We start from the raw sequence: 16,554 nt of genomic DNA on the forward strand, positions 1-16,554 counted from the left end.
CTACACCCCCCTGGAAAAACCCACGCAGACATGGGGAGAACATGCAAACTCCTTACAGAAAGTGCAGGTCTGGCCCCAGTCGCTGGAGCTGTAAAGGCATCATGCCTACACCCCCCCGGAAAAACCCACGCAGACATGTGGAGAACACGCAAACTCCTTACAGACAATGCAGGTCTGGCCCCAGTCCCTGGTGCTGTAAAGGCATCATGCCTACACCCCCCCGGAAAAACCCACGCAGACATGGGGAGAACACGCAAACTCCTTACAGACAGTGCAGGTCTGGCCTCAGTCGCTGGTGCTGTAAAGGCATCATGCCTACACACCCCTGGAAAAACCCACGCAGACATGGGGAGAACATGCAAACTCCTTACAGACAGTGCAGGTCTGGCCCCAGTCGCTGGAGCTGTAAAGGCATCATGCCTACACCCCCCCCCCCCGGAAAAACCGACGCAGACATGGGGAGAACACGTAAACTCCTTACAGACAGTGCAGGTCTGGTCCCAGTCGCTGGAGCTGTAAAGGCATCATGCCTACACCCCCCCCCCGGAAAAACCCATGCAGACATGGGGAGAACATGCAAACTCCTTACAGACAGTGCAGGTCTGGTCCCAGTCGCTGGAGCTGTAAAGGCATCATGCCTACACCCCCCTGGAAAAACCCACGCAGACATGGGGAGAACATGCAAACTCCTTACAGACAGTGCAGGTCTGGTCCCAGTCGCTGGAGCTGTAAAGGCATCATGCCTACACCCCCCCCGGAAAAACCCACGCAGACATGGGGAGAACACGCAAACTCCTTACAGACAGTGCAGGTCTGGCCTCAGTCGCAGGTGCTGTAAAGGCATCATGCCTACACCCCCACTGGAAAAACCCACGCAGACATTGGGAGAACATGCAAACTCCTTACAGACAGTGCAGGTCTGGCCCCAGTCCCTGGTGCTGTAAAGGCATCATGCCTACATCCCCCCTGGAAAAACCCACGCAGACATGGGGAGAACATGCAAACTCCTTACAGACAGTGCAGGTCTGGTCCCAGTCGCTGGAGCTGTAAAGGCATCATGCCTACACCCCCCCGGAAAAACCCACGCAGACATGGGGAGAACACGCAAACTCCTTACAGACAGTGCAGGTCTGGCCTCAGTCGCTGGTGCTGTAAAGGCATCATGCCTACACCCCCCTGGAAAAACCCACGCAGACATGGGGAGAACATGCAAACTCCTTACAGACAGTGCAGGTCTGGCCCCAGTCCCTGGTGCTGTAAAGGCATCATGCCTACATCCCCCTTGGAAAAACCCACGCAGACATGGGGAGAACATGCAAACTCCTTACAGACAGTGCAGGTCTGGCCCCAGTCGCTGGAGCTGTAAAGGCATCATGCCTACACCCCCCCCCCCGGATAAACCCACGCAGACATGGGGAGAACACGTAAACTCCTTACAGACAGTGCAGGTCTGGTCCCAGTCGCTGGAACTGTAAAGGCATCATGCCTACAACCCCCCCCGGAAAAACCCATGCAGACATGGGGAGAACATGCAAACTCCTTACAGACAGTGCAGGTCTGGTCCCAGTCGCTGGAGCTGTAAAGGCATCATGCCTACACCCCCCCGGAAAAACCCACGCAGACATGGGGAGAACACGCAAACTCCTTACAGACAGTGCAGGTCTGGCCTCAGTCGCTGGTGCTGTAAAGGCATCATGCCTACACCCCCCTGGAAAAACCCACGCAGACATGGGGAGAACATGCAAACTCCTTACAGACAGTGCAGGTCTGGCCCCAGTCCCTGGTGCTGTAAAGGCATCATGCCTACATCCTCCTTGGAAAAACCCACGCAGACATGGGGAGAACATGCAAACTCCTTACAGACAGTGCAGGTCTGGCCCCAGTCGCTGGAGCTGTAAAGGCATCATGCCTACACCCCCCCCCCCGGATAAACCCACGCAGACATGGGGAGAACACGTAAACTCCTTACAGACAGTGCAGGTCTGGTCCCAGTCGCTGGAACTGTAAAGGCATCATGCCTACAACCCCCCCCTGGAAAAACCCATGCAGACATGGGGAGAACATGCAAACTCCTTACAGACAGTGCAGGTCTGGTCCCAGTCGCTGGAGCTGTAAAGGCATCATGCCTGCACCCCCCTGGAAAAACCCACGCAGACATGGGGAGAACATGCAAACTCCTTACAGACAGTGCAGGTCTGGTCCCAGTCGCTGGAGCTGTAAAGGCATCATGCCTGCACCCCCCTGGAAAAACCCACGCAGACATGGGGAGAACATGCAAACTTCTTACAGACAGTGCAGGTCTGGTCCCAGTCGCTGGTGCTGTAAAGGCATCATGCCTACACCCCCCTGGAAAAACCCACGCAGACATGGGGAGAACATGCAAACTCCTTACAGACAGTGCAGGTCTGGTCCCAGTCGCTGGCATCGTGCTAAATGATTACACAAAGCGAGCCGCCCTAGATTACTTTCTGTCACTGAGGGGCTTTACAGAGAGATCACAGGACTAAAGGTTGGGAACTAACATTTAAAATATAGGCTGTTAATTTCACTTCCACAGTTAGTAGAAGAGGCATAAATAATAACAACATTGTGAGGAGTGGCTCTGTTATCAATTAATAAAAGCTTTAAGATAGCTGAACAGTGTGTGCTGATGTATTTAGCAGTTTGGGCTTAGAAAAAGTGAGCCAACCCATCATGACTGTGCTCCCTTGTCCATTCCTCCCTTCTCACCAATCACCCTTTGACACCTAACCCGGCAGGAAGTGCCCACACCTTCTCCCTCACCACCATTCGGTCCCAAACAGTCCTTCCACTTGTGAATCTGCGGGAGTTATCTACTGCTTCTAGTGCCCTCGTTGTGGTTTCCTTTACATTGGAGAGGCTGGACACGGACTGGGAGATCGTTTTGTTCAGCTCTGTCCGCCACAACAGCAGGATTTTTTTCAGTGAAACTCATTACAATTCCCCTCCCCATTCACATGCTGTCCATGATCTCATGCACTGCCAGACTGAGATCAGTCACAAATTGGAGGAACAACACCTCATCTTCCATCTGGGCATCATCCAACCAGATGGCATTAACATCTACTTCTCTGGTTTCCATTAGCACTCCGTCCACCACCACCCCCCATCTCTCCCCTTCCCCAATCACTATTTCTCCTTCCCTGTAGCTCTGCCTCTTTCTTTTCCTCTTCTCCAGCTCTGCACTCACAGTCACCCCCTCCCCTGATCAATTCTCACCTTTCCTCTCCTGTTCTTGTATCCACGTCCAATTATCTCTCGGCCTGTGCTCCTCCCCCTGCCCTTTCTTCCCTTCTCCCCCAGCCTTTTTTATTCAGGCACCTGCTTGCTTTTTGCAAATACACTGAAGAAGGCCTCAGGCCCCAAACATCAATAATATATCTTTACCTCCTTGGAACACTGCATGACCATAATTTATTTCAGAAAAACAGCAATGGGCAGAGCAGAGATTGACTGCCATAAGAAAATGTCTTGGTTTAAGGAAGGGGTCCCCAAACCTTTAGACCATCGACCCCCTTCATGGAATACTTGATTCCTCATTAACCCTCAGGCCATGGAACCCCGGCACTAGACTGGGGGATGGGGAAGAGAAAAGAGGTGGCGGTGCTACCAAAGTTACAAAGAACACACATCTTTCTTCTACGCTCAGTCTGCCCACCCCCCCCCCCAATTCACTCTCAAGTTATTCAAAGGCTGAAGCCAAATACAACATGGTGGCCTACCAAGGTCCGCTCTCGCGAGAGGGTGGCACCACTCCCATAGGCACTATTTTCTGTTGATCCACCCCTGCTTTCCACTGTAAAATTTCAATTGACCCCCTGGCACTTATTGACCCCTTAGCTAATCCCATTGACCCCAGAGGGTCGATATTGACCACTTTGTACATCCCTGGTTTAAGGTGTTAGTAATCCATTATTCTACAGTTGTTAAAATAACAAGTTTACTATCACAAACTGTCAATTACAACCCAATGATAAAGCATTCCCTGATCTTCAGTTATAAACATGCAAACATATATCCAGACATAACACACATACCGACAAATGATACATACATATGCAGTGCATATATACATATGTAAAACTAAATAAATATTGCTTAATAAATAGTAGGAGGGTTTGTATGAGCAGTTCATTCTGTCGTTCAACAGCCTCAATGCCCGTGGAAAGAGTTTCTCAGCCTGGTGGTTCTTTCCCGATGGGAGTAGCTGAAAGATGTATGAGGAGTGGTAGGGGTCCTCAACAATTTTGTGCCATCTCTTCAGACAATGATCCCGGTAGATCATCTCAATGGAGGGGAAGAAGACCCCCAGTGATCCTCTCTGCCACTTTTATGGTTCTGTGGATTGAACTGTGATCCAATGCTCAACAGCAACCATCCCACCCTGTGATGCAGCTGGGCAGGACGCTCTCAATGGAGCTCATGTAGCGGGTATGATAGCCTTGCCCACCTGCCTTCTCAGGAAGACTGAGGCAGCAATTATTGTCAATATAGTACTGAACATTTAGCTCCATCGTCCCATTTTGCCAAAATACCCATATACAATTTCAAAATGGGGTTTAATCAGTGTTCACTGAAAATGCTAGAATATTCAGTGGAGTTGGCAGAACTTAAAAAGGAAGGAAAGTTAACATTTCAGGATGAGGAATCTGAGCAGGACTCCATTACCTTTGCAAATGCAGACTATGCATTTTTAAGTTTCCTCATCAGTTGAGGAATATCTGAAATATTTTCCTAATCATGCCTAGTTCATACACCATTGAAATTTCTCGAATATTGTTTTTCTTCTCTCGGCAAATGACTGGCTTCAAGAATAAACCAATATTTGGATATGAAGTTGAGATTATAACAAAGGTGCTACATGATCTACTGTTGGAGTTCATTTCAAGTAAAGGTAGGTAGAATAAGCAGAGAGAAAAATAAATTTTTGTCTCAAATATAAATGGAAGCTTGAAAATATGGGTTTTTGTTCCAATTTCATATTTTATTTTTTTTTTCTTCGGTGTAACAATCAGTTTATTACACAGCACAAGAATAAAGCTTAGTCGAGCTCTGGGTCACTGTGGAGGTCACCTCCACAGTGAGCTATTCCCCAAGTCTGACCCCTATTGTCCAGTCTGCTCAGTTTATATAGATCCAAATTACCATACAGAACAAAAGTTGGCTTCCTTTGCTAGATTTTTTAATAAAGTATATCACCAGCAATTTTTCCTATTCTACAGTTTATCTCGGGTGTAGACCTCTTATCTTAAATCCTCAAGATCAGACCATCCTATTGTTTTGAAATCAATTCCTACCCCAGATATTTCCAATCATTATTCTGTCTTGTCTGGCCAATTTCTTCTGTTCTCCTTAACACCTTATCATACAGAACAAAAGTTGTCTTCCTTTGCTAGATCTTTTTGCATAAGGGTTATCACAAGTCATCTCCTGTTTTGCAGATATCTGGGGTGTAGCGCTCCCATCTTAATCCTCCAGGCCAGACTATCCTGTTGTTTTGATCGTTCCAATTTCATATTGAACATGGGCTATTCCGAAGGTTCATCTTTTGACCAACTGGGGTTTAATGGCAAGATTTATTTTTCATCTTGGCACTGCTAAGGAGAGGGGTACATTTAGCCATATTGCACAGAAAGTGATCATGAAAAAGGAATACCCATGAAAAGCATAGCACACAAAAGGTCTCAATTCATGGATATATCTGCTCATTCAGACATTCAGCCCATCATGTCTCTACTAACCCAATAAAAGCCATCAAATGTAATCCCTGGGTTTCACTTAGAGCTCTGTTATTTTCCTTCCTTCATTTGTCAAATTTCCTTTCAAAAATTAAGAATAGACCTACTCTCCTCATCCTTCCAAACAGTGCATTTACGACATATTGGCAGATTGTTTTATCAAAGTTGACTGTATTAACATTTTATTAAGGACAAAGAGAAAGAGCAGATGTCTGTGTCCAAAATACTAGCATGGGCTAAATGGAAAAAGCACTCCCCTTCGGTGATATAATCATCATTTATTTTTATGCAGGATGCATGGACATTTCACCCAGCAATGATTATCCGTTATCAAAAGCAGCACAACGAACACTCAAAGAATTCATACTTCTTGAGCATTCAAGGTGCCTTGGGGAAACAAATGAAATAATAATAATAAGGCAAAAGCAGCCAACATACTGAAGAACCCCCCCCACCCTGGTACTCTCTTCTCCCTCCTCCAGATCGTGGAGAAGGTTGAAGAGTATGAAATGGTGCAACGACAGGTTCAGAGACAGATTTTTCCCCGTCAGACTCCCGAATTAACCTCACTGGTGTGTTCCCCTGCTGCCTTGGTACATACTAACTGACCTTTTCACTGCAACACTACAAGTTGTAAAGTGCTCTTGCATGCAAGAGCTTGCTTGCTGGACCATTCACAAAATCAATTCTTCTCATTGTACCACACAGCAAAACCCCAGTATCCAGAACCTATGGCGATTGGTAGATACCAGATAAGTGAATTTTCCAGTTGCACGAGATTGCCTGCTTCGTGAATGGTGAACTGGAGGGGAGGTGTGCCAATTTTAAATCCATTTCTTTTACTCATTTATTTTTTGCAATTTTTTTTGCCCACTGCATGAGACTGATGGTTGGTTGAATTCTGGATAACAGGCTTTATTGTGTAATTTAATAATAAACCTGAACTTGAACTTGCCAGGAAAGCAAGTTGAATGAAATCCTCTTGGAATGCTTTGTGCATTTATAGTCCAGTACAGAAAATAAAAGCCCTTTCCACTGTTCTAAACATCATTTTGAATTCAACACGGCCTTAAATTCATTGGCCTTCTGGGCAATTTTAAAGGACAGTGCAAGAGATCCCACATGTCAAGAATGGAGCCTCACGTAAGATGTTATTTTTCTGCAGGACAGTCATAAAATGTTTTTACTGCAATCCAGAAGTTTCAAGCACATCTTTACTAATGCTTAATTTGGCGCTCATTAAAATTACCCAGAAGTTATGGAAGTATTTGATGTATCTACTCTTGGTATTATTCTAGTAAGTTAACCACTCTGTGATTGTATCCTTTTATTTCTCCACTGCATCTCTTCACCTCTTCCATCAAGAGGTTCAGCAACGGTGGCTACACACCTAGAACAGAACAACCCCATGCACGAGGTCCCCATTTACGCTGGTCATAAATCCACCTTTTCAATTTAGGATTCTTTCTTTTCACTTGCCCTCCATCTTGGAAATAATTGAGATACACACGGTGAGCCATCCTTCTTATGAAACATTTGAGAAGAGACCATGTAGACATGTGGTGAAAAATCATCAACCTGAAAGATTAGCTCTTTTTCTTTCCCCGCAGGCAGTGTCTAATCTAGAGATTCTATTAAAATTCCGATTATGATTTTTGAGTGAGGAGGGAGGGAATAGAAACACATTTAACCTTAACTCGCTGATCAGACCACTGATTTCAAATGTACTTCATGTAAAGTCTAGCTTCCTTTCTTTTTTTAACCTTTCAATTGGGGAAGGAGAGCAGAGCAGAATGCAAGAACATTATGCATGATCTAAGATGTAAGGGGAAGGAAAAAATAGACTCAACATAAAAAAAAATCAGATGTTAGCATCATGGGAAATGATGCATGACTCAATAGGAACAAGGTTGCATGCCCAGTCTGGCAGTGATGAATGGTAGGGCACACCAGATAAATAATGCCAAAGACCACCCCAGTTCTTAACTAGGTGTGGATTGTTCCCAGCTTATTGCAGTATGGCCTGGGATATGGAAAAACTGTTCACGATTTGGAAACAAATCTCTGAAATCATTCCTCTGAAAACAAAATAATGAAAGTTGGTTCTTGCAGGATTATACTTGCCAACCATTTGGCCTGGATGATACACAGTAACTAATTCAATTAGTTATTTGCATCCCATGCTTTCTCTTTTCAAATTTTCAAGGGTGGCGTGGTTGGTGTAGCAGATAGCGTGATGCTGTTACAGAGCCAGCGACTGGGGTTTGAATCCAGCGCTGTCTAGTAAGGAGTTTGTACGTTCTCCCTGTGTCTGCATGGGTTTCCAACCCTTTAAAATGTACCAGGGGTTGTAGATTAATTTGGTTCATAGGCCAAAAAGGCCCATTACTGTTCTGAATGTCTAAATTTTTTAAAAAGCTGATCATGCTTTGGATGATGAGACTGAACATCTGTAAATTTTGGAGACATGCTGCTAACACTGGGCGAGTAGTTTTGGAATTATAAACAACTCTTCTCAGGATAATTATTTTTCCCCCAAAGTGAAGCAGCACACCTTGAAGGCATTCCAGAAATTAATCAGTGAAATGATTAAATAAAGTAAACCTTTCACCCTTAACCCATGTCCGCTGGTTTGTGTCTCACGTAATCTCAGAGAAAAAAGTCTACTTGCATTTACTCTGTCTCTATCCCTCGATTTTAAATACCTGTATCAAATCTCCCCTCATTCTTCTGCATTCCAAGGAATAAAGTCTTAACCTGTTTAACCTTTCTCTGTAACTCAATTCCTAAAGTCCTGGCAACATCCGTGTACATCTTCTATGTACTCGTTGAATCTTATTGATATGTTTCCTGCGCAGGATGACCAAAACGGCACACAATACTCCAAATTTGGCCTCACTAATGTCCTATACAACTTTACCATAACATCCCAACTCCTGTATTCAATACTTTGATGTATAAAGGCCTATATGCCAAAATCTCTCTTTACAACCTGATCTACTTCTGATGCTGCTTTCAGGGAATTATGTACCCGTATTACCAGATCCCTCTGTTCTACCCTACCGTTTACCATGCATGTTTTACCTTGGTTTATCATTTAAATACAACTCCTCACATGTTTCTGCATTAAATTTTATCTGCCATTTTTCTAGCTGATCCAGATCCCTCTGGAGGCTTTGAAAGATTTCCTCACTGTTCACAACATGTCCAATACTTGGGTCTTCAATATATTCCATGAACAGCCTAAACAATTACCCAAGTAGGCAATTCCCAATATTCCAATGGTTCTGGAAGGAAATATTCTTCATCTCCCTCTCTCTGAAATTGAGCTCCTTAGTTCGAGATATCCTCACAAGGGGAAGCATTTTTTCAGTATCCACCTTGCCAATGTCCTTCAAAATCTGGTTTCAATCAGATCAAGTCTTATTCTCCTGAATTCCAATGCATAATGAATAGTTTAAACTAAGATCCCTTGCCCCATCTAGTTGGTCAAAAAATAGGAACATTTTTAGAAGGAGCACACGCCCTTAAGTGTGAAGGTAGAAAGCAAGGTGGGCAAAGGGCAAAGATTTACAGTAAGGCATAAGAGATTTAGAGGTACTCCAAAGCAGAATCCTTTCATGCAGGAATGGGTGAAGGAGACAGGTAATCTCAGTATGTGGACAAGGACTCGAATCACCAAGGCACTAAAGACTACAGGCCAAGTGCAGGAAAATGGAACTTGTATAGATGGGTCTTTGCAGGCCGAAGGGTCCATCTCTGAGCTGCACGACTCCCCAGGAGGAACACTTCCCGAGTGTAGTGCTGGAAGTACTGAAGACTGCAGCTTTAAAGCCAGTGCAAGTGGTGAGCGTGAATTGGCGATGGTCGGAAATCCACGGCAGCTGCCTTTTCTGGAATGCCCCAGGAAGCAAGAAAGGCACCACCTGTCCCAATAAGCCTGTCAATAGCAAGAGTATCGAGCAAACAGCCCCAGTGATGGGAAATTTAAGCATACAGATTATGAACAGTCACACATGATTGCATTTACCCAAAGATTTTGGTTCAAATAAAATGGTGCCAGCTAACAGAAGGGCCAAATCATTTTAATACATTTGGAAACTGGTTCCAAACAAATGCTACAATTTCAAGATATCTGACAATTAATTATGCAATTATGAAAACCTGCCACTTCATTAATCAGTGTTGAGACAAGCATCCGATGGAGACAACTTCACCCACTTGAGCAGATAGGTAAAAGTCAGATTTTGTTAAATTGCAACATGACATTGAAAGTATTGCACAAGATGCCTGGCAAGTCCACAATGGGGACGAACCTCAACTTTCCTGAGAGCATCCCAACCAAACTGATTCTTTACAGAGAGAAGCAGCAGAAATTAACTACAGTACATGACAAAGATATGACATATGCTTCTTCTCTCTTTGGCTTGGCTTCGCGGACAAAGATTTACGGAGGGGTAAAGTCCACGTCAGCTGCAGGCTCGTTTGTGACTGACAAGTCCGATGCGGGACAGGCAGACACAGTCGCAGCGGTTGCAGGGGAAAATTGGTGGGTTGGGGTTGGGTGTTGGGTTTTTCCTCCTTTGCCTTTTGTCATGTGAGGTGGGCTCTGCGGTCTTCTTCAAAGGAGGTTGCTGCCCGCCAAACTGTGAGGCGTCAAGATGCGTGGTTTGAGGCGAGATCAGCACACTGGCGGTGGTCAATGTGGCAGGCACCAAGAGCTTTCTTTAGGCAGTCCTTGTACCTTAGGAGATACCTTAGCACATGAGGAGATATTAGCAGAGGATCATTTACTTCCATCTGCTGTTTTTTTTCCACTATTTACTATGTTGTAAAATTCTGTTAGCATTAAAAACTCTACTACATAGAAAATTGACGCATGAAGAGCTTTCCATTGAGGCCTATTTCTTAAGATCATAAACTTTCATAAGATCAAATAACTGAATGGACTGCACCAACATAAAACACTCAAAAACAAGTGTCCATGATATAATTTCACAAGTGTCTACTTTATTTATTACTTCCAGCAAAACATTTAGAATAATAAAACAAGATAAAACAACAGTGGGGAAAAAAATAAAGTGTAATTTATCTTGAAATAACAATTTCCTATGTAGAGGAAAAAAGGTCTTTAAAATGGTCAAAAACATTTTCTGGAGAGAAGAGCAAATGGGACACAGATAACATAGGACACTACAGCACAGTACAGGCGCCTTCAGCCCACAATCTTGTACCAGCTCATATATACCTACCAAAAAAATAAACCCTTCCTATCTCGTAACCCTCTATTTATCATGTGCCTGTCGATGAACACCTATTGTTCCAGCCTCCACCACTACCTCTGGCAATGCATTCCAGGCACCTACAACTCTGTGTAAAATAAAACTCACCCCTAATGCAGTGGTTCTCAACCTTTTTCTTTCCACTCACATCTCACCTTAAGCAATCCCTTACTAATCACAGAGCACCTATGGCATGTGAGTGGTATGTGAGTGGAAAGAAAAAGGTTGAGAACCTCTGCTCTAATGTCTCCCCATAAACTTTCCTCCCTTCACTTTGTACAGAAGTCTTCTGGTATTTGCAACACCTGCCCTGGGAAAATAGGCATTGTCTGTCCATCTTATCAATGCCTCTCAGAATCTTGTAGACCTCTATTAAATCTCCTCTCATCCTTCTTCACTCCAAAGAGAACAGCTCTAGCTTTGCTAACCTTGCCTCACAAGACTCATTTTCCAAAGCCTGCTGACATTTTCTCCTACTTCGATGAAGGGCTCAAGTCTGAAATGTCGATTTTGTATCTTTACCTTTGCTACATAAAGGACACTGTTTGACCTGCTGAGCCCCCCCCCCCCCCCCCTCAGCACTGCATTTTTAGTCCTGGTAAATTTCTGCTGCACCCACATTTAAAAAAAATAAAATATATTTTAATGTTTCCATTTACAACACAAATTATACTTTGTGACGAATGATAATTGGTGTCAATATCTGCTTACACAATGTTTGTAATTACAGATAGTCCCCAACACAAGTCCAAGTTCTGTTCTGACCGAATGGTCGGATCTTGAAATGGATGCAAGTCAGAGGTATGATAATCCAGGCTGACATGTTCTTAAACTGGAGCCGCAGCACTTTGTCCACGGCCCAGTCTACTCGGCACTGGAAAGACCCTTTGTCCACCTCATCTCCTCCACCTCCACCAGGTCCTCCACAGCCTTAGTGTCCTGAAAATAGAACACATTCAGCGGCATCGGAGTCTCAGCGCCCTCCCAGCCTGTGGCCACTGCCAAAGTAAACAGCCCCTGGATCCCAAGACTTGATGTGTAATTTTTATATTTACATTTTCTTTTTTAAAATTTATAGATTTTTAAAAATGGATGGTCATAAATTGCATAGGTCATAAGTAGGGGACCACCTTATTTCCAAGTGATGATTTCAAACGATGTAATTTTTAAAAATATTCCCCTCTTTTTGTCCCAGCTTGAGATATGTTCTGTCAGGCTATTCAACTGGAAAGATGGTAACAGGGCTTGTTCTTAACCAACATTCACACTTTCCAGCAGGGGTCAGTATGCAGCAAGCAGAAGCAAGAACAAGAGACGTTTGGCCTTTTATAGGCCACAGATGGGGGGGTGGGGGGGCGGCAGATTTTTGGTAAACAACATTACTAGGTTCAATACAGAAAACAATTTGAAGTAAATTAGCAAATAAATCAAAACATCCAAAACTGGACTGGACTCTTAACAACCAACAATCACAGCTATTAGAAGATCATTTGAACCACAGACAAGTAGGCGCTTAGGCAATGAATCAGGGCTTTGCCCAAGTCTGCAGTTCTTCTCCCATTTTTTTAAAATGTTCCTGTTTGAAGTTCTGACTTACAGGAACAGAAATTTTAGAGAAAGAATTCTGCTTTGATACAAGTTTGGTATTGGAGAGGGAAAGAAGAAAATGAGAAAATATGAAAAATATGAAAGACTTTAAAAAAGTCAACAGAAGACAGGACTCATTTTTTTTTTAAATTTTGAACATCTAATATAGCAGTTTTAAAGCATACAAAACAAACATGCTGGAGAAACTCAGCAGGTCACACAGCACCCATACAAAGTAAAGGCATAACCAGCGATTTAGGCCTGAGCCCTTTGTCAAGGTATGAGCAGAAAGCAGGCAGCCGCCTGAATAAAAAAGGCAGGGGGAGGAGCACAGGCCAACAGGTCAGAGGTGTACATAGGTGGGAAGGTAGAAGAGGGGGAAAAAAAAGCTGAGAAGTGAAAGGGGTAGCTCTCTGAATGGGGAGAAAGGTGGAATGTAGACAGAGGGATAGGGAAAGAGACAGAGGCAAGGGAAGGGCCCAACAGAAACTAGAGGAAGTCGATGTTAATGCCACCTGGTTGGAGAGAGTGCAAACAGAATATTAACCATTCAGAAACATGAAATATCCAAAAGAAGCAAAGGTATATAACCAACATTTTGTGTCGAAGCACTTCTATGTATATTGCACTACAATCACAGCATCTGCAGACTTTCCTGTTTAACAGCAAAAGTAAAGAATTTAAAAATTATAGTAAAGCTACGTAATATACGTATGAATATCTCCAATTTGGGAGGATTAACTTTTTTGCTGTACTAAATGATCATACCTAGATCATCTAAGCCAGTGGTTCTCAATCTTTTTTTCCCCACTCATTTATCACCTTAATCCCTTACTAACCATTGGATGCCACAGGTGTTCTGTGGTTCATAAGGGATTACTTAAAGTGGTATGTGAGTGGGGGGGAAAAAAAAGTTGAGATTCACTGGTAAGCAGACCAACTCTAAGCAACTGCTTCCTCCACGATCAAATTATTGACACTACATTGGGCACAGATTTACCCAGTACAAAAAAGATCAGGTGGAAGAGAGAGGAGAACCAACAAATATTTTATTTGCGGAACTAATGGCCAGGTGGTAGTTAGAAAAAGATACATAACATGCATGCATAGTCTGAAACTAAACCAAAAAAAAGCACTGGAAATCACACAGGAGATTGCAGAATCTGACCCATCAAGTTAAACACAATGTGCAGGAGGTCTTAACAGAGAACTCCAGACAGAAATATCAACCATTCTTTTTTTCCCCCCCCCCTCTCTGATGCTGTTTGACCCGCTGAGTTCCTCCAGCAGATTTGTAAGTACTGGAATGCCCCAGTCTTTTAGAACAAACAATGACCCAACTTCATTAGAATACAGCTGACCACCAACTCCCATTTCGTGGCATTAGCATCTCTTAAGTTACAAAATTCTGGGGACAATGAATACTACCACATTTAAAGCATTTAATATATTTTCGTTAAAGGATGTACAACATATAGAAACAGAAACTTGTGTATTTTACACATTGCATCTTTGTTACCCACACCAGTTTCATGCCATGCACACATGGGCTTCCAAAAATCAATTAAAAAGAACATTTAAGTGCAGAAACAAACAAATAATTAGGAAGACACAAAAGTACTCTATTCAGCTGATGAAAGTAATTTTCACTTGTAATTTTTTTTCTGAGGACCAACCTTTAACTTTGCCCCTCCCCCCTCCCCCCACTATGCACTTTGCTTTACTGAAACTTCCTTTATGCTTTGCAATTGGGACAATGTGCTATTTTTAACTCCAGGATCGCGGCGTCCAACAAAAGAGATGCAGTGATTACATGAAGAAGGCTGCCGCAGCTGTAGATTACAGAAGGTCTCTCTTTTTTTACCTGTTCTCAGAAAGCATGCTCCCACTGCAGTACCAACAGAACCCTCCACAGTCTTTGTTAACATTCAATGGAAACTTAAGCCTGTACCAGACTCTAGCAATCAACCACAAGCTGTCCCAATCGCACAGGCTGAAACACTTCCTATAGATCTGTGGGCATTATCAAAAATAGACTAATGTGTTAAAAACTGCGTTGCTCAATGAATCTGCAGTGCTCTCTGGGAAAGGTCAACAATCAAGAAGGAAATAGAAAGAGGCAAATCTGTGATTCTTACATCAACTATTTAGGTCTGTCTACATAGCATAGGATACTCAGCAGTGCAGGGCAACTCTGTATTTGTGTTTAAGCTGGAAACAGGTAACTTACACTTTAATTTACTCTGTATTTGTGTTTAAGCTGGAAACAGGTAACTTACACTTTAATTTACTCTGTATTTGTGTTTAAGCTGCAAACAGGTAACTTGGACTTTAATTTACTCTGTATTTGTGTTTAAGATGGAAACAGGTAACTTGGACTTTAATTTACTCTGTATTTGTGTTTAAGCTGCAAACAGGTAACTTGGACTTTAATTTACTCTGTATTTGTGTTTAAGCTGGAAACAGGTAACTTGGACTTTAATTTACTCTGTATTTGTGTTTAAGCTGCAAACAGGTAACTTGGACTTTAATTTACTCTGTATTTGTGTTTAAGCTGGAAACAGGTAACTTACACTTTAATTTACTCTGTATTTGTGTTTAAGCTGCAAACAGGTAACTTGGACTTTAATTTACTCTGTATTTGTGTTTAAGCTGGAAACAGGTAACTTACACTTTAATTTACTCTGTATTTGTGTTTAAGCTGCAAACAGGTAACTTGGACTTTAATTTACTCTGTATTTGTGTTTTAGCTGCAAACAGGTAACTTGGACTTTAATTTACTCTGTATTTGTGTTTAAGCTGCAAACAGGTAACTTGGACTTTAATTTACTCTGTATTTGTGTTTAAGCTGCAAACAGGTAACTTACACTTTAATTTACTCTGTATTTGTGTTTAAGCTGCAAACAGGTAACTTGGACTTTAATTTACTCTGTATTTGTGTTTAAGCTGGAAACAGGTAACTTGGACTTTAATTTACTCTGTATTTGTGTTTAAGCTGGAAACAGGTAACTTGGACTTTAATTTACTCTGTATTTGTGTTTAAGCTGGAAACAGGTAACTTGGACTTTAATTTACTCTGTATTTGTGTTTAAGCTGCAAACAGGTAACTTGGACTTTAATTTACTCTGTATTTGTGTTTAAGCTGGAAACAGGTAACTTGGACTTTAATTTACTCTGTATTTGTGTTTAAGCTGCAAACAGGTAACTTGGACTTTAATTTACTCTGTATTTGTGTTTAAGCTGGAAACAGGTAACTTGGACTTTAATTTACTCTGTATTTGCGTTTAAGCTGGAAACAGGTAACTTAGACTTTAATTTACTCTGTATTTGTGTTTAAGCTGGAAACAGGTAACTTGGACTTTAATTTGCTCTGTATTTGTGTTTAAGCTGGAAACGGGTAACTTGGACTTTAATTTACTCTGTATTTGTGTTTAAGCTGGAAACGGGTAACTTGGACTTTAATTTACTCTGTATTTGTGTTTAAGCTGGAAACGGGTAACTTGGACTTTAATTTACTCTGTATTTGTGTTTAAGCTGGAAACGGGTAACTTAGACCTGCATTCAAGACTTTCTCCAAGAAAAACTGTTGAGGAACGCAACACTTCACTGTTCCTAAAATGAAATATCATAAAACCTGCTTTTTGCATGAACAAAAAATTACCAGTGTTTTTTTTTCCTACTCAGTCTACAGCTACTTTGTCAAAACTTATTTTGTTTTTCTTAACCATTTACAATAGAAAACCTTGAAATGAAACCCAATAGGTAAAAATAAATTTTCATAAAAATGGAAAAGATATTACACAATGGAAGAAATATAAATGTTACATGAATACAGGAAATCTATAAGAAGTTAATGAAAGATATGACTGCTTTGAAAAACCAGAGGATTCGGCATAAGGTTCGGGAATGACATAGATTGTTGTTTA

The 16,554-nt window shown here is 42.3% G+C and overlaps 1 protein-coding gene across 5 annotated transcripts in view; it reads right to left on the minus strand.

Moving 5' to 3' along the window:
• Nucleotides 1-16,554, minus strand: part of LOC138742653 (transcription factor Dp-2-like) — a 183,411-nt gene that overhangs the window by 83,413 nt on the left and 83,444 nt on the right. The window contains exon 1 of one of the 5 annotated variants that reach the window (XM_069897351.1): nucleotides 14,493-14,617. The exons of the other annotated variants lie outside the window; for them this stretch is intronic. Coding sequence (XP_069753452.1) covers nucleotides 14,493-14,556 — 64 coding nt within the window. The 5' untranslated portion in view covers nucleotides 14,557-14,617. Of the gene's footprint in view, nucleotides 1-14,492; nucleotides 14,618-16,554 lie in introns of those variants that run through there. 5 annotated transcript variants of the gene reach the window in all.

This window comes from Narcine bancroftii, chromosome 9 (genome assembly GCF_036971445.1).
Source record: "Narcine bancroftii isolate sNarBan1 chromosome 9, sNarBan1.hap1, whole genome shotgun sequence".
NCBI classification, from domain to species: domain Eukaryota; kingdom Metazoa; phylum Chordata; class Chondrichthyes; order Torpediniformes; family Narcinidae; genus Narcine; species Narcine bancroftii.